Source organism: Oreochromis niloticus, linkage group LG23 (assembly GCF_001858045.2).
Source record: "Oreochromis niloticus isolate F11D_XX linkage group LG23, O_niloticus_UMD_NMBU, whole genome shotgun sequence".
Taxonomy (NCBI): domain Eukaryota; kingdom Metazoa; phylum Chordata; class Actinopteri; order Cichliformes; family Cichlidae; genus Oreochromis; species Oreochromis niloticus.
In genome coordinates, this window is record NC_031986.2 from 23,771,666 (window position 1) to 23,795,290 (window position 23,625).

A 23,625-nucleotide genomic window follows, 5' to 3' on the forward strand; every position below is an offset into this window, starting at 1 on the left:
GAGCAGGTGACCGCTCAGCTGTCCTATAAAAACACCAGCACCTCCTGCAGCGTGAGCCAAACAGTGTTCATCAAAGAGCAGACAAATCTGGGTTAATATGAAAACCTCACAGACATCACCTGTTACAGGTTTCTTCTTCCTGTTTAACAGAAGACAAGAACACTGAAACACCGAATAGAGTGTCGATGGTTTGGAAAGGACCCAGCCTGCCCCCTGTGTACAGTCCCAGCAACACTCAAGCATATCTTGGTTGGTTGTATGACTAGCCTTACTCAGGGCAGATACACATGGAGACACAACCAGGTCCTCAGGTGTCTGGCTGAGAAAGTTGAGCGCAAAAGGAAATCCATCAACGCTCAACCTTTCATGAACCAAGAGGATCGTCGGCTTTCATCAACATTTGTCCGGGAGGGAGACAAGTCGAGGGCAAGCCCCTCAACCCCGGACCTGGGCCCGCTGAAGGTTGCCAGGGATTGGCAAATGCAAGTGGACTTGGATTAGAGGCTAATTTTTCTGACAGAGATCGTAACAACAACTTTGCGACCAGACCTTGTCCTTTGGTCTAACTCCCAAAAACTTGCGTACGTCATTGAGCTAATAGTACCATGGGAGGAAGCAATTGAGGAAGTATTTGAGCGTAAGAAGCTGCGGTATGTCAACTTGGCAGCTGAGGCAGAGGATAGAGGCTGGAAGATCAAGGTGCGCCCGGTGGAAGTGGGATTTTTACAACAGCAAAACTGTTTAGAGAGATTGGGATCAGAGGACAGGCACAACGGCAGGCTATAAGAGAACTAGCTAACACTGCTGAGAGGACCAGTCACTGGCTATGGCTAAAAAGGGCTGACAGGCAGCTAAGGCAGTCAGCTAACTGCGACACACATGCCAAGGATTGACCGAGTCGTGGTGGGCCTGCCTCAACAGGGGGCGTCAAAAGGGTGAAATATAACATTAGAAGTTTTGCTGGTTGACTGATACAGCTGTCTCAGGGCCTCCTGGAGACTGTGCAGTTAACCTCATGGTAGTGAAACAAAAAGGAGGAATGAAAAATGTTCCGCTCTTCTCCCCTCTGCTCTTCTTCCCTTTTCTGGGAGGCAGTGGGGAGGTAGAGCGTACAGCCCGATCCGGCAGGGAGGTGTGGGAAGCCAGATCGGGCGCCCCCCTTCCGGCTCTCCTCTCTGCTCTCTCCTATCTTATCTTACTTACTTGTCTTACTTCTCTCTATCACCTTTTCTTTTCCTTTGAAGAAATGAGGCTCCATAAATGCTAAAGAGGTAAGTATTTCTCAGTTGCAGTGAATAGATAGAATAAACTGTAGAAAATTAAACAGGAGAAAGAAGAAGAGAAATAACAATTTCACATAAACCAGTGACACACTTCAGGGCCTGATAAACCCTGGCAGGGCCTCCTTGATGAGGGTGTATAGTGATAATGGCCGAAACACCCGATGAATCCAAGGTCCACTACTGACGATGTGTCCCAAATTTTAACAATTTAGATCAGATCTCTAATCCCTAAACCTAACCAGGAAAATGGCAGATTAGCTTGGGTAAAAGAACGAAAGTTGAGGCACACAACGATGTGTGCCGCTGGTAAAGTTTCTGGGCTGCTTTTCCTCATAACAGCCATCCCTCAAGATTTCCTCCATTAAAAGCAATGTATTGTCTGGGATTGTAAAATCTAGTCTTTTACTGGATCATGCGGTGTCTATGTGACCGAGTGCTGACAAATGTGCATTATTCTACTAAGTCCAGCAGTAAATATTTGTAAGGAAAAAAATTAAAGAGTGAAGAAAAATATTAAAAAATAAACTAAAAATGGAGCCACCCTAACAGGAAAAAGGATTTCCTTCATGCATTAACATAATTTAATGCATGCAGGTAATTCTGACAGCTGGAGTCACCTCTGGCTCTATAACAGCTGCTGATGTTCTGAACTGTCCCGGGTGCCCTTTAGAGGAACCAGAGGAGATCTAAAAAACCAAAAAAAACCAAAATCACAGCTCACACCACTCACACCTCTTTGTCCCATAAAAATATTCATAAGAGAACACTGTCCCCTCAGAGGAAACGTAGAAATAGAAATGTAAACTGTGGAGCTGCCTCTGATCTCTGAACAGGTTGTGTCCATTAGTCCACAGACTTTCACGTGCTGAAGTGTCGTCAGCTGAGGCGCCGAATCCAAATTTCGTCCTGATGCCGGACGAACAGCTCACGTGGCCGTTTGTGAAAGGGTGAACCATGAAGTGATGTCAGAGCTGCTGAGGTACAAAGGTGTCACACAGAGAGGAAGGCTGTGCTGTGCTTGGTGATCTCTGAGTTCTGGTCCTGGTTCTTGCTGATGCGGTAGAAGTGCTGGATGCACCCGGACCGAACCAGCAGCTGCACAAAGTCCTCGTCATGAGTGATGATCAGCAGCTGGAAGTGACGCTGCTGAGAGCGAGTCCTGATGATCCTGGAGAGGACGGAGGAGACAGAGAAGTGGAGAGGATTCAAGAAGCAGCCTGAATAATGCAACAGATGAAGCTACGACTCTGTAAGATCTGGAAACATGCTGCGTGTGTTTACTGTTTGTCATGTCAGGTTGTCTTTGAGATCTTTCATACATTTATTATAAGTTTGTACTTTAAAGCTGTGAGCTTTTATTTACACTGTCTGCTTTAGGGAAAGTCACAAAGTCAGAGGTTCGGCTTTAGGCTGAACAAACATCTGGTTTCTCTGGGTAACACATCGTTTGCATGCACTGACTCTACGAGAGCGTCTGCCAGGGACTTGATGTTCTCCCGGTCCAGGTTGGTGGTGGGCTCATCCAGGGCCAGGATTCCACAGTCGAGACAGAAGGCCTCTGCCAGAGCGAGCCGGATGATCAGGGATGCCAGCACCTAAACACACACAGGATCAATCCATCCAACTAAACAGGAGTTTAAGTGACGGAGGCGCTGACACAGAAAATCTTTTAAATACCTTCTGACCGGCACTGCAGCGCCCTCTCATATTCACGTCTGCGTCTCCTTTCATCATCACTACTCTGTAGTTGTAGCTCCTCCGCCCCTCTGACCTCTCCTCCACCTCAGACCTGATCTCGATGTACTCGATATCTGCAGAGGAGACACGAGGTGAAGACCAAACACTCACATTTACCCACTGAGCAGTTTTCTGGTGATCAGATGTGTAAAATGTGTCTGAGAGGTATCGATCCCACTCTGCTGTAGTGTCATAGACACGAGCACGTCTTCATTCACTGAGCTGATTTTTGTCTGGGAGGGTCAGTGAGATGCACCTTGACCCCTGTAGGTGCTGCGCCACAGGTCTCTGATGTTCTGGTTGATCTCATCCATCTTCATGCTGTGGAACTTCACGATGGCTCTGTGGAAGCAACAGAGAAACAGAAACTCTGATGACCTTCACACGGTTTCTGTCCCACACTGATGATCAAGCGACGACCTGCAGTAAACCTACTGATCTAGAGCCTCTTCGTAGAGTTTCAGGTCTTTGCTGAGCAGCTGTGTGGTCCTCATCTCAATCATCTTGTCTCTGTGGAGCTCCTCGGCTTTGCCGTACTGATCTTCCTCCAGCTGTTTGCTGCAATCAAAGGTTCAGATCAGAGATGAGTGAAAGTGAGTGAAGCGCTCTTGTTTCATGTGCTCATGTGAACTTTCAGGGAGAATCAGGGATTTTCTCAGCTCTGTCCAGGCTCCACACTCAGCGTGGGGGGGAAGAGTTTTTCTAGTGTTTTGCACACGTTTCACATGTGATGTTGAAAAATGAAAATTGTCGCCTTTATTGTGTGAATCATGTTATATAACCCTCAGATACCCGAAGTACTCTGGGTTACAGTGGTGAATTATGGGAAATGTGTTTAAGTCATGAGCACAAAGTCAAAGGAGTTTTACTGATTTCATTGTTGTTTTAACTTTGATCACTGAAATGATCTTATTTTAGGTACAGGGCTGTGCAAAAGTCTTGAGCCAATGTCCAAAGAGGCACTCTGAAAGCTGGAACACTGTTGCTCCAGAGCACGTTAACACATTACACAAGCTTTGCTCCTTAGAAGTAAAATAGAAAGAAATGAGAGGTGGCTCAAGACTTTTGCACAGTGCTATATATCTGTGTCAAAGTAGAATTGATTGCTTAGCAGAAAGTGTATATTTTAGCCTGGCTGGGTATGAAAATAAGTGAGCAGTACTGTAGAGGCAAAGCCAGCGATTCCCTTTGTGCACCACTTGGTGACAGCGAGGAGAAAAAGCTGTTAACAGGAAGGAAAGTCCAGCAGAAGCAGGCTGAGGGCGTGCAGCCGTCTGCTTTAACCTGATATGGTGAGAGCCGAGGAAAGAGCAGCGTAACAAACCTGTATTCCAGTATCTGCTCCTCCAGGGGTTTCTGTGCGCCCTCCTCCCGACTGCGCTCGCTCTTCAGTTCGGCCAGCTTGCTTTCCTCTTCCTCACGTTGTCTGGACACCCACAGAAAGACATGAGGGTAAAACACTGAGTCTGACTTGGCCCTGAGTAATCTTTACCACCTGAGGTGTGACACTGCTGCAGTAGCAGAGGGTGGGGCTGACTTTACAGTGCAGCGCTCTCACCGCTGAAGCTGCGAGACTTGCATGTAGCTCAGTTTTTCCTCCAGAGCCTCACGTTTGGCCGCCATGTTCTTCAGCTCATTAACGCGCTTTCTCAAGGTCAGGTTGTCCCATAAGGAGCGCTCTTTGACCTGAGGAACATTTCAGTAATGGCAGCATTGAAGTCAGTGAGCACACAAAGTGTCAGTGTGATAATAAAATAGACTTTTTTTATACAACATTCTTCATAAGAATTTGGATGTTGAAGAGGTTTATGAGTTTTTCTTAAATTAAAGGACAAAGAGCCCAGAGTTTCCTCATAGACTGTACATAAAAATGAATGTAGCCACTGTGACGTCACGATTTAGTAAAGAAATCAAAGTTTTAAAAGCTTCAGTAGAGTTATTTAACTCCTGGCATCTCCCTTTTTTAGCAACAAGCAAGAGTGACGAGCAAGATGTGGATCTGGCTGAGAAACAGCAGCGACCTGTCAATCAAAAGGTAGACCCGCCCTAATGCATTCCCTGCTTTATCAGCCTAATAAAGACCATAATTTACAAAAATATTTAAAATAAGATTCGATTCAATAAGATTTAAACTACAAACTCAATCAGGAAAGAGTCGCCTCCTGCTGGTCATTAGAAGCAATGCAGGTTTAAGTCACTTCTGGACTGATTTCATGGGGCTAAGACCATCTTTTATATACAGTTTGTGGCTTCACTTTTAAATAGATGCAAAGGTGGGTGTGACATCGGCAATGAGAGTAAATAACCCTAAGTTTCATTTTTTAAAGTTACAGGTTAAAAAAAAAGAGAAAAACAAGAATCAAAACACCTTTTGAGTGTCTTTGTCCTGCTGGATGTTTCCCATCTCTGTGCTGATCCTCTCTTTATTCCTCTCAGCCTCTTGGAGCTGAGTCGTTGCTGCTTGATACTCTGACTCTTTGTCCTGCAACATTGGCAGACAGATAGTATAAAAAAATAATAAATCAACATGATTACAGTCCACATTTAAAATAAATGGATACAGTTGTGGTCATATAGTCCTAACTGTAGTGCATATTAGTTAGGAAACTGGTGAAATCCTCTAAACGCTAAGGAAAGGTGCTTCAGTGCTTCCTTTGTTTATCCAGCAGCGATCATCACGTTACCTCTTTGTATTTGTCTCTTCCCTCATCAACATATTTAGTGACGTCTCTTTGCAAGGCAGTGATTTCCTTCAGTCTCTCCTCAATGTTACGAATCTGTCAGTAACAGAGTTACAGCAGTTACCTCATAAACACTCACAACTCTGTTTGATAGAAATGCTCTAAGAACATTGCACACATGATGTTATGTTTTTGTCTTAAACACGGTTCTACGTGCAAATGTATTTTATAACTGTGTGTAATTTGAACTGTGTTGATTCATTGGTTTTGGTTACGAGCAAAGGAACCTGACAATGTGCAGCAGATAGAAAGAAGGACACGTTCCCACTAAAAGAGCATGCATGCATCCACCTTCTTCTGCTCTTCTTCCTCTCTCTGCTTCTTCTGCTCCACCAGCTTTTGCTTTTCCTGCTGCAGCTTCTCCAGAGCAGCTGATAGAGGGCGCAGTTCTTCATTTCCCTCCTGTTCGACCACAAAGTCAGAGGAAAAAAATGCAACGTTAAATATTTGTTTCCACTTACAGAGAAATAAAAATAGGTAAATGAATAATAATAATAAAAATATAAACAGCACCCTGATCTCTGTGGTTAAGGCCTCCATCCTAGCAGTGATCTCTGCACTCAGCTCCTCCAGGTGCTGCTGCTTCTGTTTGTCTCTGATCAGCTGAAGCTGCTCGTCTCTCATCTCTATCGCTGCACTTTTCAGCCTCTGAATCTGCTCCTGCTGGTCCTGGATCTGTTTATGTTTACCCACAATTGTGCTGTAAGCTGCAAGGACACAAAAGGCCAAAGGAAAGGAAATCATGCTGCAACGCAGAGACACAGATATAAGAGATATGCAGTAAGTCCAGTTTTTACACAGTTTGGATTGTCGTGGGTTTCATGGGAGAAATCGAGGGTCAGAGTTAAAATCAGGGCTGGAAACAGAGCTGGTTGTCTTACTGGTGTCGAGCTGGTCCTGAGTTTCTTGTTTCTCCTGACTAAGCTGCTGAAATGTGTTGTCCAGGTTTACTTCCTGGAGTTTGGCTGCCTGCTCATCAATTTTCCTTTCCACCTCTTCAAGGTTTCTCTGCAGAGAAGGAAATCCAGATCTCATCACTTTTTATGTACTTCCTAAACTTGATTCTTTGTCCTGAAAAAAGGACAGATGTGTGCAGGTCCTGGCTGTGTCTGGCACATGTGGTGAGAAAGAATGAGACAGACAAATGTTTGGTACCAGGTATGAGTCTATGAGGGAAATGCCCTGCAGGCAGTCTTTGGCTTTTTCCTCCTCAGACCTCAGGATGGTGAGCAGAGCCTCCTGCTCCTCCACATCACCCTTCAGCCTCTCAGCTTCTCTGTCCACAGTCTGCAGCCGCTTCCTCAATGCTGGCAGCTCATTTTCCTGAAACTGCACAATGGCCTCCCTGACATGAGACATGAAAGAGAAAAATCAATGAATCGACAGTGGATTCTTCGTTTTTATCTCTTACAAAGAAATGAGGACAGACCACCCTCCTTTTCGTTAAGTCGGGGCACTAGACAAGGTTCACCCTTATCACCTCTCATTTTCGCCCTGTTTTTGGAGCCTTTGGCTATTGCACTACGTGAATGTAAGCAAATCAGAGGGGTGGATATGGGTCAAGAAGAACATAAAACTTTTTTGTATGCAGATGACATTTTATTGATTTCAAGTAACCCAGAACAGGCCGTTCCTGCAATTTCCTCAATTATTGATTCCTTTTCTGTAATCTCTGGCTACACCATAAATTGGTCTAAGTCGGAAGTTATGCCCATTTCTAAATTGTGTCCTCCAGTTACAAGGAGCTCATGGCAGTTCAAGTGGATGCCCGGGGGTTTGACTTACTTGGGGATTAAATTGACTCCTGGTTTAGATAACATAATGCAAGTAAATATCTCCCCAGTGATTCAAAACATTCGTCCGCTGTTGCAGAATTGGGTTAAAATAAATCTGTCCCTTTTGGGCAGAATTAACTTGGTGAAGATGATTATTGCTCCTAAACTTCAGTACTTTCTTCACATGTTACCTATAGCAGTCCCACATAATTTGCTAAAGCTTTATAATACATGTGTGGAGGGTTTTGTGTGGGCAGGCAAAAAGCCATCTTTTAATCGGTCCAAACTATATGCTGCTAAAGATAGTGGCGGGTTGGCAATGCCCAAGATGGTCTGTTATCACTATGCTTTCTCTCTCTCTCAGTTAGTTAAGATACATAATTCCCTTACGGAGAAGCCATCATGGGTTGCGATTGAGGAAAGTCTTGTGGCTCCCTCGTCTTTAGAGGCCTTCCTCACTCAGAGGGGAAGACCAGTACCATCTAAAGATCCAGTATTGGCTTTCATACAAGAGACCTGGTTTCTGGATCCAAGGGAAATTTGGAGGTTTTTTCAAATTAGACACTGTATTAAAACTATTTTGAATAATAACCCAGACCCTCCATCTAGTATTCAGGAGATGTTTGCAGCTCCTGGCATTAATAGAATCAGGGCATCCAAATTCTACGGGATCTTCAGAGAGGCGCACTCTCCCAATTTGGGGGGGCTGAGGCAGTGCTGGGAGAAGGATCTGGGAATTCAGATTTTAGAGGACAGTTGGAAGAAGCTGGTTTCATCATGGTATGTTTGCTCACCTGAAACACAGTCTCAACTTATCCAATACAAGTTGCTTCACAGAAATTACTGGACTCCCAGTAAATTAGTCAGGCTGAAGCTTGTGGATAATGACACCTGTTGGAAATGTCAGGAGGAAGCCGGGACCCTAGTTCATATGTTGTACACATGCCGGAAAAATGATTATTTGTGGGATGGGATCATTAACTTGGTGAATGATATTTTTAAACTTAATCTTTCTAAGTCTCCAGCTGTGTGTGTCCTGGGCCTGTTACCTGACAACAGTATCCTCTCCAGAAGACAGTACTGAGCCACTGAACCATCTTGTCCTCAAGTCCCCATCTTCCAAATGATTTCAAATTTTTGTAGCTAAAGTTGTAAATCAATGATGTATCACCATTATGGTGTTAAAAGTAACCATTCATTGGTTTCCGCCTCCAAATTGTCTAAAGTCAGACTGATGTGGAGGCAGACGTTTATCCCAGCCAACACTCACCAAGCAAAAACTCTTGTGAGCCTGGTTGGTGCTTTACACATTCATCCAGCCTATTTTGCAAATAGCAGTGAATAACACTTACATGTACCTTTACGTACACACAAAAAATTAACCAAAACAGCTAAGGACAATGTAGATTGGAAAAAAGAAAAAAAGAAATGAGGACAGACTGGACTTCTGTTGGTTTGACACAAATGTCTCTGACACTGTACCTCACAGGCCTGAGAGCCACTATCTCCTCTCTCCTCCTCTCTGTCCTCTCCAGGTCCTGCTCAGTGATCTTCAGTTTTTCTGGCACCAGGTGTAGTTTAGACTGCAAGACTCTGACGACTTCCTGCACCTCAGACTCTGAGGGAAACGATCGTCGGCACATGGGGCAGCAGGGCTTCCTGTGCTCGCTTAGCTCGCTGATGAACTGGGTGTACACCACTTTAGTTCCAGCTAGTAGAGCTAAACCAGGACAGAAGCAGAAAGAAGGACACAGGAGTCATGTTTATTCATATGGATAATACATTAGGAGGCTTAAAGAAGCAGTTCTCTTCTAAATGGTGCTTGTCCTGTGGTGCTCAGAGCTTCATATAAATAATAATAATAATAATAATGATTTAGAAGCAGTGTCTCATGACAAAAAAACAAACATTTTTGTGAGCAAGTAGAAACTATTTTCTTTCAACTCTCTGACTACCTCTGCAGAAGGAAGTGTGCATCAACTATGACGAGAGCTTCTGACAGCGTGACAGGATGTAAACGTTCATGCTGCACCTCCCAGATGACCTAATGTCACATAGCTCCAGGATTCTTTTGGTTGGTGGATGAAGACAGTAGTAAGAAAATAGTTCCCACGTAAAACTGATCGCAAGGTCCAAAGAAGCTACCACTCTTCCTATTTGAGACCATTTACCTTTTGTCTTGAATATCTCGCCCAGATCTCTCTGCAGGTTGCTCAGGTCCTGCTCCAGATCTCGACTGCTGCAAACATTCAAGAACTTCTCTTCATCTGTGGCTAACTGCTGCTCCTTCTTCAGCAGCTCAGCAGTAATGTGGCTTTTATTCTGCTCATTTGATGCCAAGTCCATTCTGAGATGAAAACCACAATGTAACAGTGGTGAGTGTCGGGAAAAGATCCATCTTAAAAGCATTGTTTTCTACTTAAATGTTACCAACTTGAGTTTTGTAAGTCTGTCCCTGGTGCTGCTGATTTCTTTTGACTTGGAAGAGATCCAGTCCTGCAGCTCTTTCTTGTTTGGAAAGTGGCCCAATAGAGACACCAGATCCTCAAAGTGACGAGACCGGATCTGAAGAATCTGCTCCTCCATCTCTGCCTGGAGGACAGAAAGAGGAAAGATGAGAGGGGATAAGGGAAAGAAGGGAGATGATCAGTAAGAGAAGCAGAAAAGCAGCAGCAGGTGAGTTTAAGTTCCTCATTACTTTGCCCTTTTTCAGTATGTCCATCTGTGTGAGTGCAGCTGTGTGCATGTTGAGTGTCTCCATCTCTTCGTCGAGCTGTCTCTGTGTGCAGTCGAGTTGAGCCTTTTCTTCCTGGAGCTCCTCGACCTCGGCCTTCAGCTCCTCCACGCTGGAGCTCTGAACTGCATCCTCACGCTCCTGAAGAGAAACACACAAAACACAATCTATGATATCAGAACATGAAAGAGGCTCAAGAGGAGACAAATGTCAGACAAAGAAGGATGCTTTTGAACTGTGATTCATACAAAGCAGCTGTAACAGAGTCTGTGGATAAATACATCAAGCTGTAAAAGAGTAGGATCAATCTAGTGTAAGAGACAAGTATGATATATCCAGTCTCTGATCCAGAAAAAGAGAATATCAAAGAAATCAACCTGTGACGATTTCACAACCTCAAAAACATCATGATCCGTGTGTGTGTGCATTCTCACCACTTCAGCCAGTTTATTTTCCAGCTCTTGCAGTTGACTAGATGAATCCTGCAGTCTTTGCAGCTCTTCTGTGATGTTTTTCAGCTCTTGTTGCTTCTTTTGCTGCTCGTCTCTTTTCATCTCCACCGTTCTCTCCATGCACGTCTTCCTGTCCCTCATTTCATCAACAGACTGCTGCTTCTGCTGCTCCAGTTTCTGCAGCTCTGCCTGATCGAGCCAAATATTAAGAGGAGGAGGAAGAACGGAAGTGAAGAGCACAAATATTTCATATATGATTGTTCAGATGACTTTTTTGTAGGCATCTCTAGCTAACATGTATTTTATCTTAGAATTCTGTTTTCAGTTCAATTCAATTTTTATCACACCAGGTCACAAAAACAGTTATCTCAAGGCAGTTTATAATGTAAACTTACAATAATACAGAGAACCAGAGAAAACTCCGACAGATCGCCTATGAGCAAACACATTGGTGACAGCGGGAAGGAAAAACTCCCTTATAACAGGAAGAAATCTGCTGAAGAACCAGGCTCAGGGAGGGGCAGCAATATGCCATGACTGGTTGGACATTATTTTATCTGTGAAAAATTACACACAAATACTGACAAAAACTGAGAGTGAGAGAGCATTTCTTACCAAAAGCTGACTGACTCTCTCCTTTTCCTGCTCCAGTCTCTGTGTGACTTGATGGTAAAAGCTCTTGAGTTGAGAAACAGTAAAGGGCAGCTGGTCGTAACCCTCCATCTCCAGACAGGATGACAAAGAGTGGACCTGTGACACAGATGACGTGTGAATAAATAAAAGAGTTATTGTGTCCTTGTATTAATCCACATGCATATTTAATGTCACTGCTGGCTCTGAGTGATTAAGTCCACCTTAGTGGATTTACAGACTCCACAGAAACAGCTTGATGTCTACTTTATCCTGACAGAAACAAAAAAATTAAGAGAGCAGAGGTTTTCTTTCTTCTTACCAGGCTGTCACGGTCCTCAGTGTTCTTAGTGTGACGTTCAGCTTCATGTTGTAGACGACCTGTGGAAAGAAAATGTTGCTAATTCTGTACTGAGGAAACACAGCAGCCACACTCTGCAATATTCCACTTCTAGTATTTTTTATTCTGTCAGTGTACTGAGCGATATATTTACTGTGAAAACATGTCACAACAACAAGACACGACTTAACGAATGACTCGTTACACATATGGTGATAAGTACATGATCTGATAGGACTGTGCTGATGTTGTTTCTTATCAGTGTTGTTCCAGGACCATCATAACCGACCAATCACATGTTTGTGATGCAAGTGCTGGGAGAAGTTTGCTGTCAGGGTTTTTCACCAGTTCATGGTTAGTTCATGGTTAACATCATAAAGGGTCCATTTCAGTGGAAAACAACCTTTTGCTTAAACTGACCCACTGCAGAGTTTTTCATGCAGCATGGTAAATATTGTACACAGACAAGAATCAGCAGCTATGAGACCAGCCGGATGAAAATGAATGTTCAAAAATAGAAATTAATAGACTGAAAGTGAAAAAGTTGGGATTGTTTCATGAACTTGAATGAGACTGTGTGGTAATGACAGTATCACAGCAACATTAATGGGAGGTCGAAGGAACCACAGCAGCACAGTGATGTCAGATACACCTGCTGTAAGATGTGCTTTTCATTAGGGCTGGGTATCATCACTGATTTCTAGAATCGATTTGATTCTGATTCACAAGGTCCCGATTCGATTCAGGGAAATTCTGCCTCAGACAGTGAGAAATATTATAATTCTGATCATTTATCAGTACATATCCATATTTTTATATCTATAAAAAGAAAGCTGACACTTGCAAGACTTTATCAAAGGTGTACATATCACAGCAGATGCCTTTGTGTCAAAGTAACTGAGCATAAAACACAGAAAAACATGAAGGAGATTTTCCTGGCCGGGCTTTTTACAGCAGATGACCTTAAAAATATTCTGCAATAGAACAAAAACCGAAGAAAACCATGAATCAACATATGAACATTACCTGATGCTGCTGAAGTGAAGCAGAGCAAAGTTACAGAGGTTTTATTAGAGACACAGCTGAGCGTTTTGCAATTTCGCATAATTTTAAAAAGTTTAAATTTCTTCAGTATTGAACAGCAGAAATGAGACTTTCAATTTAATTAAGTTACTGTACATAACGGTAGAGTGGAGGGTAATAAGCAAGTAAATAATGCAGAAAACAGAGATTTTTAGATGGGAAACTATACCTGAGAGAGAGAGAGAGAGAGCTGTGCATGAAGTGTGATTTTATCGTGGTGGAAGCAAAACAGCAAAAGAGGGAATTCATGACGATGTTTAAAGCGAAATGTGAAGCATAGTTTGGATCTTCTTTTGCTGCTGGTTCAGTCAAATTTGGTTGGAGAGAGACAAAATCTGCAGCTTCAAAATCTAGCGCAAAAAAAGACGGAAACAAAGCGCGGACCCGCCAACGCATCAGAATCTGTGAGATGTCGGCTTTCTCATCCAATGGCGTGTCCGTGTACGTGCCGTCAGTGAGAAAGCCGACATCTCATAGATTCTGATGCGTTGGCGGGTCCGCGCTTTGTGTTTAAATCTTTGTGCAGAATCTGTGTACCTGCTCTCATTTGCTGTTTTAGCGTTTCGGGCAAAATAAACGTATATTCAAAAACTGATTCAGGATTTTAATGAATCGACACACTGAAAAAAAGGCGATGTTGGATTTACTTGATTCAGTAGTGGACATTGGTTGCACACAAATGTTTTGCTTTGGCAGAAACTTAAACAAATGAGTTAAATCAACACAACTTATTCATATTCAATAAACTTGTGCATTTTGTGTTCAGAAAACGCAATTGGAACATGTTTAGATGAAGTAAGTTGAGCTCTTGGAATATTTTAATGCTACACAATTTTGTCATTTTATTTCAACAGTATTCAATAACTTTTACCCCAGTACTACTTTGTCACTTAAATACTACATGTTATCTTCATATTACATAATGTCCAACAAAGTTACCATAAAAATTTAATGGATCTACAACAACTACCATCCTCCTATCTTTATCCTGGTTGCAGGGGGGGCTGGGGCATAACCCTGAAGTGATAGGTTACAAGGCAGGGTACCCTGGAGAGCTCACCAGACTATCACATAGAAACAAACAACCACTTGTACCAGATTGTGGATTTGAACCCATGACCCTCTTACTGTGAGGCAACAGCACCAACCACCATGCCACCAACCCAAGATTATCAAACAGGCTTGATGCAGAATTTTCTTTACGTTTTTGTCCTTCATAGGTTACACCACAATAAAAAGCAATAGCATACACGTGGTGTGTGTAGTTGTGTGCCTCTTATAACTTCAGTGATTTTGAAATCTCATGTGATCTTTATCACAAATTAAGTTGAATTTCATACAGATCCTACATGATTTAATTACGTTCAAGATAGAAACATGAAACTTTTGTGTTCAAATTAAAAGGCAGACTTTTTTAATGTAACAACCACCGAATTTACTTCTTTTCGGTATACCAAAAAAAGTAAAGGCAGCTGCTCGACTTGACTGAGATGGATGCTTTCCTGAAATCACGGTGTCGCGGGATTTAACATTGCTATATTATTGACTTACTTCACTCGAACATGATATGAACAATTTAATCTACCCTCTCTGCATATGACGTAGTTTCTACACTATATAGTTACACTTAACTTTAAAGCATGAGGCAATTGTGTTAAATACACGCAAGATGCTTACAGAAATCCAAGAGCTGGCCAATCCCTTTTTTCAGTGCATCGCGTTATTCAAGCTAGAATTGATTTTAATCGGAAAATCGATAATCAAAACCCACTCCTACTTTTCATACTCAGGTGTGGAGGAAAATGTCAGGAGCTACTCTGGTATACGCAGGTGAGTGAACCTTTTTCTAACAGCAGATCATTCGTGTCTCTGGTCAGTCTCTGGTATTCTTGGTCAAAGGTCTGCAGCTCCTCCTGGTGCTGTTGCAGCTTCTGCTCTTTCTCCCTCACTGTCCTCTGGTGGTTCTCGTAAGTATGCTGTAGCTGCTCGTCTGAACCCTGAAACACCTGAAACACACAGGTCACTGGATTGGAATTGGTCTACAGTTAAATGAATGGGTCTTGAGGTCTGGCTCCAGTGGAAACTGCAGTGATAAAAATGTGTGAGTGATCAAGAACTTGCAGAAATGGCCCTCGGAGCCTCAGAAACCTAACTTAATTTAAATTTGGTCATTCTTGTTTAAGATTGATCCCACAAAGGAGCACAAAAACCAAACTAAAATAAGCATGACTGCTTTTTTAGGTTGATCCCTGGAAATCTTGTTATCCTCTACGGCTCTGTCATGTATTTTGGATCTCCTCCATTGTGTCAGCTTATTTTCACTTTCAGGAGGTGGAGGAAGTCACAGGGAAGAAAAACCAACGAGTAGATCAGGTACCGAGCAAAGATTCTGGACCTGACAGAAAATCACAAAGATCTCACACTAATGAATCTTTGATCGATTAGTTTCTCTTTCAAGATCATGAAACTTCATCCAAAGTGCAGTATCTTTCGAAGTTTTGTAACTAAAAAGTAAAACATCTCATATTTGTTCAGACATTCTTCACACATTGTGTTACCTCTTCCATAGTTTCCTCCAGCTCCTTGTTGTGCTCCTCCATCTGTTTCCTCAAGCTGTCCAGAGCTTTGATTTCATTTTCTAGCTTCGTCACATTTTCAAGTTTCATTTTTATGTCACTCAGCAGTGTCTGCAAAAAATTATAAAACATTAAATAATAAAATACATTTCTTTAACCCCCATTGTTTTTCTATTTGTGCTCTCCTGGTATCACTTGTTTATAACATACATATTAATAAGCTTTGCTGCAACTTTTAGATCATTCTCTGTAAGTTTGATCACTTACCTGTTATTTACCACTGTGACCCTCAAACTTGTGCCAAGAACAAACTTGAACGTTGCTCTGCTGTAATTATCTGAAGGCATTTGAATGAGAACATTCAGCAGAAACCACCTAATCTGTGCCACTGTGCACTTTCAGCTCATTTAAGCTTCCTGTCACGTTCGGGTCAAATCTGACTGATTTACAACTTAAAACACTCATAAATATTGTGTTTTACATCTGATTGCCTCGAGGTCTTATGATGTCCTCCACACTATGCACTTGAACATATAAAAGTGATGAATTTGTTGAATTTTGAGTGTTTTAATCAACCTTGTGACATCTGTGGTGTTCCTGTTCAAAAGTGTCCGCCATAGGAAATGAATGGGAATCCACTCACTCACTGAACGACTGACTAAACTGACTTTGGTGGTGAAAAATGTTTGTTATGCTAATTTAAGAGCTGTTAAAACAGACCGGTCAATTTTGACCAGGTACACTAAAGTAAGGGGCGGGAGGTGAACGCAACAGGAGGGATAGGATAAGGGTCATTGTTTGCTCTCAGCTCTGTTCTCCAGATTTGGTTCCCTGAAAATTCAACTTCTTCCCCAAAATAAAACCATTATTTTGATGGGAGTAATTTAAAGTGTGGAAGTGTCCAGAAGTGCAGAAGGAGATGACCTTGAAATGCATAGTGGCCACATTAATCAGGTATTGTTTTTGCTTTCTGTGGGCAGAGCTGGATAACCTTTCATGAATCAAGAGGAGCGTCAGTTTTCATCAGCATTTATCCGGGAGGGAGACAGGCCGAGGACGAGCCCCTCAACCTGGGCCTGCTGAAAGTTGCCAGGGATTGGCAGATGCAAGTGGACTTGGATTAGAGGCTAATTTTTCCGACAGAGATCGTAACAACTACTCTGCGACCAGACCTTGTCCTTTGGTCTAACTCCCCCGAACTTGCGTATGTCATTGAGCTAACGGTACCATGGGAGTAAGCAATTGAGGAGGCATTTGAGCATAAGAAGCTGCGGTATGCCAACTTGGCAGCTGAGGCAGAGGACAGAGGCTGGAAGATCAAGGTGCGCCCGGTGGAAGTGGGATGCAGGGGCTTTGTTGCCAGCACAACAGCAAAGCTGCTTAGAGAGATTGGGATCAGAGGACAGGCACAACGGCAGGCTATAAGAGAACTAGCCAACACTGCTGAGAGGACCAGTTACTGGCTATGGCTAAAAATGGCTGACATCACTTGGGCAGCTAAGGCAGTCAGCTAACAGCGATACACATGCCAAGGATTGATCGACCCATGGTGGGCCTGCCTCAACAGGGGTGTCAAAAGGGTAAAACATAACATTAGAAGTTTTGCTGGTTGACTGATACAGCTGTCTCAGGGCCTCCTGGGGACTGTGCAGCTAACCTCATGGTAGTGAAACTAAAAGGAGGAATGAAAAATGTTCCGCTCTTCTCCCCTCTGCTCGTCTTCCCTTTTCTGGGAGGCAGTGGGGAGGTAGAGCGTACAGCCCGATCCGGCGGGGAGGTGTGGGAAGCCAGATTGGGCGCCCCCCTTCCTGCTCTGCTCTCTGCTCTCTCCTATCTTATCTTACTTACTTGTCTTACTTCTCTCTATCACCTTTTCTGTCCCTTTGAAGAAATGAGGCTCCATAACTGTTAAAGAGTTAAGTATTTCTCAGTTGCAGTGAATAGATAGAATAAACTGTAGAAAACTAAAAGAAGAAGAGAAAAACAATTTTAACATAAACCAGTGACACACTCTGGGGCCTGATCAACCCTGGCAGGGCCTCCTTGGATGAGGGTGTCTAGTGATAATGGCCGAAACACCCGATGAATCCAAGGTCCACTACTGAGGATGTGTCCCAAATTTTAATATGAGAATTTAGATCAGATCTCTAATCCCTAAACCTAACCAAGGAAAAATGGCAGATTAGCTTGGGTAAAACAACGAAAGTTGAGGCACACAACGATGTGTGCCGCTGGTAAAGTTTCTGGACTGCTTTTCCTCATAACAGCCATCCCTCAAGATTTTCTTCATTTAAAGCAATGCATTATCAGGGATTGTAACATCTAGTCCTTTTACTGTACCAGAATTGATTACACGTCATGTGAACGGTTTACAGAAAAGTAGTACCAGAACCTTCTTGCCTGTTTCATGAACCCACCTCAAGTGGATTGATCTGGTTCTCTATGTGCAGGATCAGATCTCGTGAGGCCCTCAGATCAGCCTGCTTTTGGGCTACATTGTCTCTAAGCTGCTGGGCCTTCTCCTTGTTTTTCTCCAGGTAGGACAGCTCTGCCTGACACCGTTCGACTGTCCGACTTTGCTTCAAACGCAGCTCATGCATCTTCGCCCTCGCTTTGTTATACCTGTAATAAAGACAGGACATGCTTTACTCTGTAATATCTGAAAGGAGCCTACAGGTCAATATTTTTTTTATCTTTCGTTGGGTTTGAATTGATTTTATGTCAAAAAAGACACAAACAAATTTTGGACTTACTTGGTTACATTGAAGATGGAGTCAAACTTTTCTTTGAGAACTCTGTCTTCACTAAGTGGCCAGTTAGACTCTTCCTGGTGACAGAAGATGACGTCGTTCAACACTGACTTTGATACACCCAGCGCAGACGTTATCTCCTGGTGCAGGTCGCCACACTTAACAGACCTGCTCACTCTCCTTCCATCCCTAGAAGAACATGAAGACAGGCACCATATCACCTGAATCCAAATTATACATTTTTAAACATCAGTTAAAACAACTCAAGTTCTTACTTTGTTCTTTTAATGTTCTGCTCTTCACGTTTAAAGGAGTATTTATTTTCTATCAGAGAGCAGGACATGAAGTGTTGGATCTTGATTTCCTCTCCCTTGATGTCTGAGAGTGAGAGCTCAATCTGGGCTCGTACAACTGTCCTCTGGGCGTCCTGCAACATTTATAAAAATGATAAGATTTGTAACTACAGAGGGTGGAGTTTTACTGAAATCAGTGACAATAGATGAAAAACAGAATCTAGGGTGAGGGTGGGTTGCAAATCGGCTTGCAGACTCAGCAACTGTAGACAGGCTAAAATAAGTCAAGTACAACACCAAATCTCAGATTTTCCGATATGATGTGCCCACACTACAAAATCTACATTCATTATATTGATAAAGATTTTGCCTACAGGTACAAAAGAGGCAGGAGTCTCATGTTCTCAGTCTAACATTTGATTATAGTTTTTTAGATGAACACATTTCTGACAAGACTTTTGTGCTCTCTGGATCTAGTATGAACAACTGAAGCCATAAGGCCGGTAGCTTTGGGAATACATTCAACTTAAGTCAGCTTTTTTAAAATAAATATGTCTTTTCTATGGTGTTAATATATATAAACCACGGGTTAATTCTGTTGTATTCAAATAATAAAATTTCAGTACACAATTTGGGAACCACTGAGTTAGAACAAATAAGTAAGTCATGATGTAAACTGGCCCATCCAACCTCATAATTGCTGCTGAAAAAAAAAATTCTTTGTACTCTTTGTTTAAGGACATTTTTAAATTCAGAGTCTAATCAGCTAAAATGAGAGAGCTGCAGACTAACCTTTGGATCATGAACAAAAGCACCTCCTTTAGATCCAGGTGGAAGTTCTCCTGATGTTGCAAACTTGAGACATTCAATAATCGTCTAAAAAGATGAAACAGGAAACACAAGTCCCGGTGCACATGGATAAAAACACAAACAGCACTGATCATTTAAAAAAATTAAATATTAAAATCTAAATGATGTATTGTTTGACTTCACAGTCAACTTTTGATCTCATCTGAATGTCCTCATACTGTTTTTCCTGCTCCGTTGGGTCCAACCAGCACAGTCACAGGAGTGAAGAAAGAGATGACCTGTTTGTCTTTGTCTTCAATCCCGAAGCTCCTCACCCCCAGAATGCTCATCTCATTTATCTTTGACATTTTGGCTTTCTGAAAAGAGGAAAACAAACTAAAAGCTGAAGGATTTTGATCAGCAGTGACACTTTAAATATCAGTGATTTATGAGCATGATTGCTCCTGCTGCCTGTTGCCTCTGATGAGCAGCTTTTATTGCAGTAAACAGCGTCAGATGGTCTGATGAATGTAGCATTTACTTTTCTCAATCTCTATAGCAATCTATGTTACCAAATCTCTTAGTGTATAATAGCATCAAACAGCTGTGTGCTAAAAAGTGAACAAAACTTTCAGCTGTAGTGGCATCAAAAGACTGCAGCAGGAACAGAAAACTCATTTTTGGAAACATAGTAACATAAAAAACAATCAGTTTGTACACAGAGCAGCTCTTTTCCCCCACTGTGTCAGAATTTTCTGTTGTCTCTGATGCTTGCTCTGTTCTGTCTCATAATGGGGCTTTTGTTGTTTAACCCTGCCTTGGACTTGTCATGTGATCACATAGAAATTCCAACACACAGAACACACGATACTGACACATGACACCACAGATAGAAATAGATATTTTTTAACCCTTTCATGCATGAATTATGATAACCTCACTCAGGATTTTTTTTCTTAAGTATTTTTATTCATCTTTAGGCATGACAAAAAGATTTTTGAACTATGTGCATGCAACATGTGCATTTTGAACTTCATTTTTTTTAAACATGTACTTTTTTTAAACATGTGCTTTTTTTTTAAACATGGCAGGGTATGGAGTGACACATCAGTGTCCAATGTAGTGGTTTATGTACAAGTGTACCATCAACACTGACACAAATACAAGAAAACAGCCTTTGAATAGCTGTCAACTGTAGTGACCACTATGTGTAAAAGGGTTAATCTGGCTAAATGTTTCTTAGCTGAAAGTTGGACATCCAGTCATTTAAAGTTAACAAATACAAGGAAAATCTGATGAGTGGTAATACAGACTATGCTGAAGCATGGTCACACTTATTTACATGCAGTAGCATTGTGATTAAAATATGCAGTCAGCATTTTGTAGCCCTGATTCGCAGTTATTACACAGAAATTATCACAAATGTGTCCAGTTACCTTTTTTTCTTTCATTATTGCTGTACCTTTAAAAGAAATGCTGCGTTGTGCTTTTACTTTGGTAATCGTGTGCTATTCAGCAATACCTCTTCTGCTGTTGTTGAACCGAGTGGAGCTGTAGTAAATCTAAAGGTCATAGGGGATGATTCATATACAGTGCTTAACAAATTTACCACTCAGTGTAAAGTTTATGCCATAGATGCCCTAAATTAACAGCACTGGTAATTACCTAAATATTTTCTTATGTTTCTTATGGTTAATCCACCAGCAGCATAAGCTCTTGATCTAAATGTTATTTTTAACTCTAACATATAATTATTGTAAGCCATGAATTTTCAAATATATTGTTTTGACAAAATTCTGAAATCATTAGTAAAACACATTATTATCATTATTATTTTGATTAAGATGTCAGAACATAGATATGTACTTACATTCCTGAACAGAAAAGAAATAGTTTTACTGGTTTAATTATATATTTGATTCATTTCTGACTTTACCTTCTCATCAAAACGTTACTATGCCACACACTGTCACATTTGTGGAGAACATATAGACTAACTTTTTCCCCTCACATCTGTAGTTCAGAGCCTATGTTTTTGTTTGTTTGCACCACTGATCTCAACCATTCATAAATTCATGAAATAAAAGCAAAGATGTTTTAGCAGCAAAGGGAAGTTAAAGTATAGAAAGTAAAAGTACAGGTGAAACAGTCTTAAATATGCAACGGAATAGTTATTATTCTTGCATTCATGTATATTGTAATGTCCTTCTTCATCTTTAAGTGATTGAGTTGGAAACAGGATATCTTAAACTATTTGGGAAAATGTTTTTAGAAGTGCCTTCAGCTTTGAAATGAATAGGAACTCAGAGATGAGTGCCATGAATGTAAATACCAGACAGTGTCGGACATAACAGGAGAACTTAAACACTGAAATAAGTAGATAAGTTTAGATTAGGCGTCGTTATTGTTAAGCAATAAATCAATAAACTAAAAAAAGAAAACAAACAACAGCAAGTTTGATCCAAACACAGCACAGCTCAGAGGATGGCAGATGTTCCAGTGGAAATAATGACACTGTGGGTTGGTTTGTGCAGCTCTTTCAGACTCTGGCAGCTTGCAGGCTGCAGGTTTTCTGGTGTCATGGTCGGGATTTTAAGTGTTGGTGAAGCAGGTTTGTGTGAGTTACAGCTGTATACAGTACTGATAGTGATTCAAAGGTAATCATTTGACTTTAGGTCCCTGTCTTTGTGACTGAAGCCAACACTGATTCATAGAAACTGTGCACTAAGATTAGCTCCCTTCTATTTGGTTTCACTTTTGGTTTGTAACACAAAGAGCTAACCCTCATCCTCCCCTAATGCAAAGTAAACTGGAGAAAAATAATCACCTGGTGAGCAGTTATGGAAAAGACTTCAACCCTCAGGATGATAACTAAAACACATATACCTTAACATATCATATATATTATGGTGTACCTCTATAAAGCAATCAAGTTTACATAAGCAAATCTGAAATCTGAAACTTTGGCCCACAGCAGATTGTCACACAGGAAAAAACACAATCAGACATTTTTCTGGTCCTTAGTTTCTGTGTAGTTAACAGTCTCATGCATCACTTACCATCTATATAAACTGTCTACACAGTCATAGTGACTTCTATAAAACAGTCAGTTGAAATAATCCGATTAATCAAAAAATCATGGTCCTCCAGTCTCCTGGCTCATATTCTCCTCTCTCGCTCTTTCTCTCTCTGTGTTTCTCTACCTCTCTCTATCTGTTGTCACTAGCCACACCTTGCTTTGTAAAGGCATGTCTCAGCCTATTTGCACCTGGGTCGATTACCACACCTATGAGAGATTTGGTCATCAGCCAGATCCCATTTAAGCCAGAAGAAGACATTCATTCATTGCTGGATTGTAGACTAAGCTAGTTAGTAAAGTTGGCTCACCAACATATGAACATTTTTCTTCATCGCCTGTGTGTTCCCTGATACTTACCTTCTGCTCCTGTCTGTGCAGGAATCTCAGGCTGAGTGAGTGTTCTCACTGGGTTGTGGACTTGTTTCTGGTGTTTCTTCTGACCAAGCCCATGGCGACAATTGGAGCCTTCAGGACACCTCAGAACCCAGTCGCAAAGATTGTTGCTTTGCTGTGTGATCATGCGTCACTGTAAATAAACACACTGTACTGAAATCTGCACTTTCAGTACTTCCGACCAGTAACCATGACAAAAATCATCGGGATTTGACAGAAGAATAAAAGAAAGAATTCTTAGTGAACTTAGTGAAGTCATTCACATGGATATCACCTGTCTGTCCAGCAGCTCACGTATCTCATGTAACTCTATATGTTCTGTTTCTATATCCCTCCCAGTAAAACATATAAATTCATCAGTAGTTAATCGCTCTCCTGTCACAGTTCTATTTGTTTAAACACACCTCTCTGTAATTTGAAACGATGCCAGAAAGTGGTAAAAGTCAGAGGTCAAAGTTCAACTGCTAATAGATTTTATTTACCACCATGGATCCTCCTCTCAGGGGCTGACCCACCTTCTGTCTGATCCAGCCGCAATTTGTGTCCTAATCATGGAAAAACGTGGGTTTTTTAGCGTTAAACTTTCTATGAATCAAGTTCACACAGACGTGATTATCCTCTTATTCAGCAAAACGTCCTCAGTTTGTTTAAATAATCCGACACCATGTGAGAACAATATATGTATCACTTTCTGTTGTAACCCACAAACTGAAAGGTAATGAAAAGGCTCGCGAAGTAAATCGTCACTGCCTCCACGTCCAGTTGGTTGGACTGTGAAGGCGGAGTCAACTGGATCCACTCTCACTGCCTAGTGCGCGCTCCCGAGCAAAGGGGTCACGTGACGCTTCGTCTGCACTAAATGACAGCTGCACATCAGAATCAGAAACTTTAAACTGCATACATTTAAACATTTAAGGTCACTGTGCCAGTCTAATAAAAGATCTCTTAGCTTGTATGCAGTTCAAACTGA

The 23,625-nt window shown here is 41.8% G+C and overlaps 2 protein-coding genes across 9 annotated transcripts in view; one reads left to right on the top strand and one right to left on the bottom strand.

Annotated features, from left to right (window-relative positions):
* LOC106098971 (uncharacterized) overlaps positions 1–23,625 on the top strand; it is a 242,365-nt gene that overhangs the window by 40,752 nt on the left and 177,988 nt on the right. The gene's annotated exons all lie outside the window — the stretch shown is intronic.
* On the bottom strand, positions 1,530–23,417 carry LOC100690597 (DNA repair protein RAD50). Of its 8 annotated transcripts, none has more exons than XM_019351507.2 (29): positions 23,171–23,417; positions 22,620–22,788; positions 19,423–19,560; positions 19,187–19,270; positions 18,377–18,528; positions 18,105–18,290; positions 17,769–17,973; positions 15,334–15,462; positions 14,616–14,781; positions 11,675–11,733; positions 11,338–11,472; positions 10,705–10,911; positions 10,235–10,411; positions 9,971–10,128; positions 9,708–9,883; positions 9,019–9,256; positions 6,917–7,106; positions 6,643–6,769; positions 6,275–6,468; positions 6,053–6,163; positions 5,705–5,797; positions 5,389–5,502; positions 4,579–4,706; positions 4,345–4,446; positions 3,456–3,578; positions 3,277–3,362; positions 2,961–3,094; positions 2,745–2,878; positions 1,530–2,451 (listed from the first exon to the last, which is right to left on the bottom strand). In XM_019351507.2, exons 3-29 carry the CDS (start codon positions 19,549–19,551, stop codon positions 2,274–2,276), a joined length of 3,915 nt encoding a protein of 1,304 aa, XP_019207052.1. In that variant the 5' UTR covers positions 19,552–19,560; positions 22,620–22,788; positions 23,171–23,417; the 3' UTR covers positions 1,530–2,273. The 8 variants fall into 8 exon arrangements, 7 of the variants coding, with proteins under 7 accessions (XP_019207052.1, XP_019207049.1, XP_019207051.1 ...); XM_019351504.2 differs by having other exon boundaries at positions 23,138–23,417; XM_019351506.2 differs by lacking the exon at positions 23,171–23,417 and adding an exon at positions 22,930–23,007.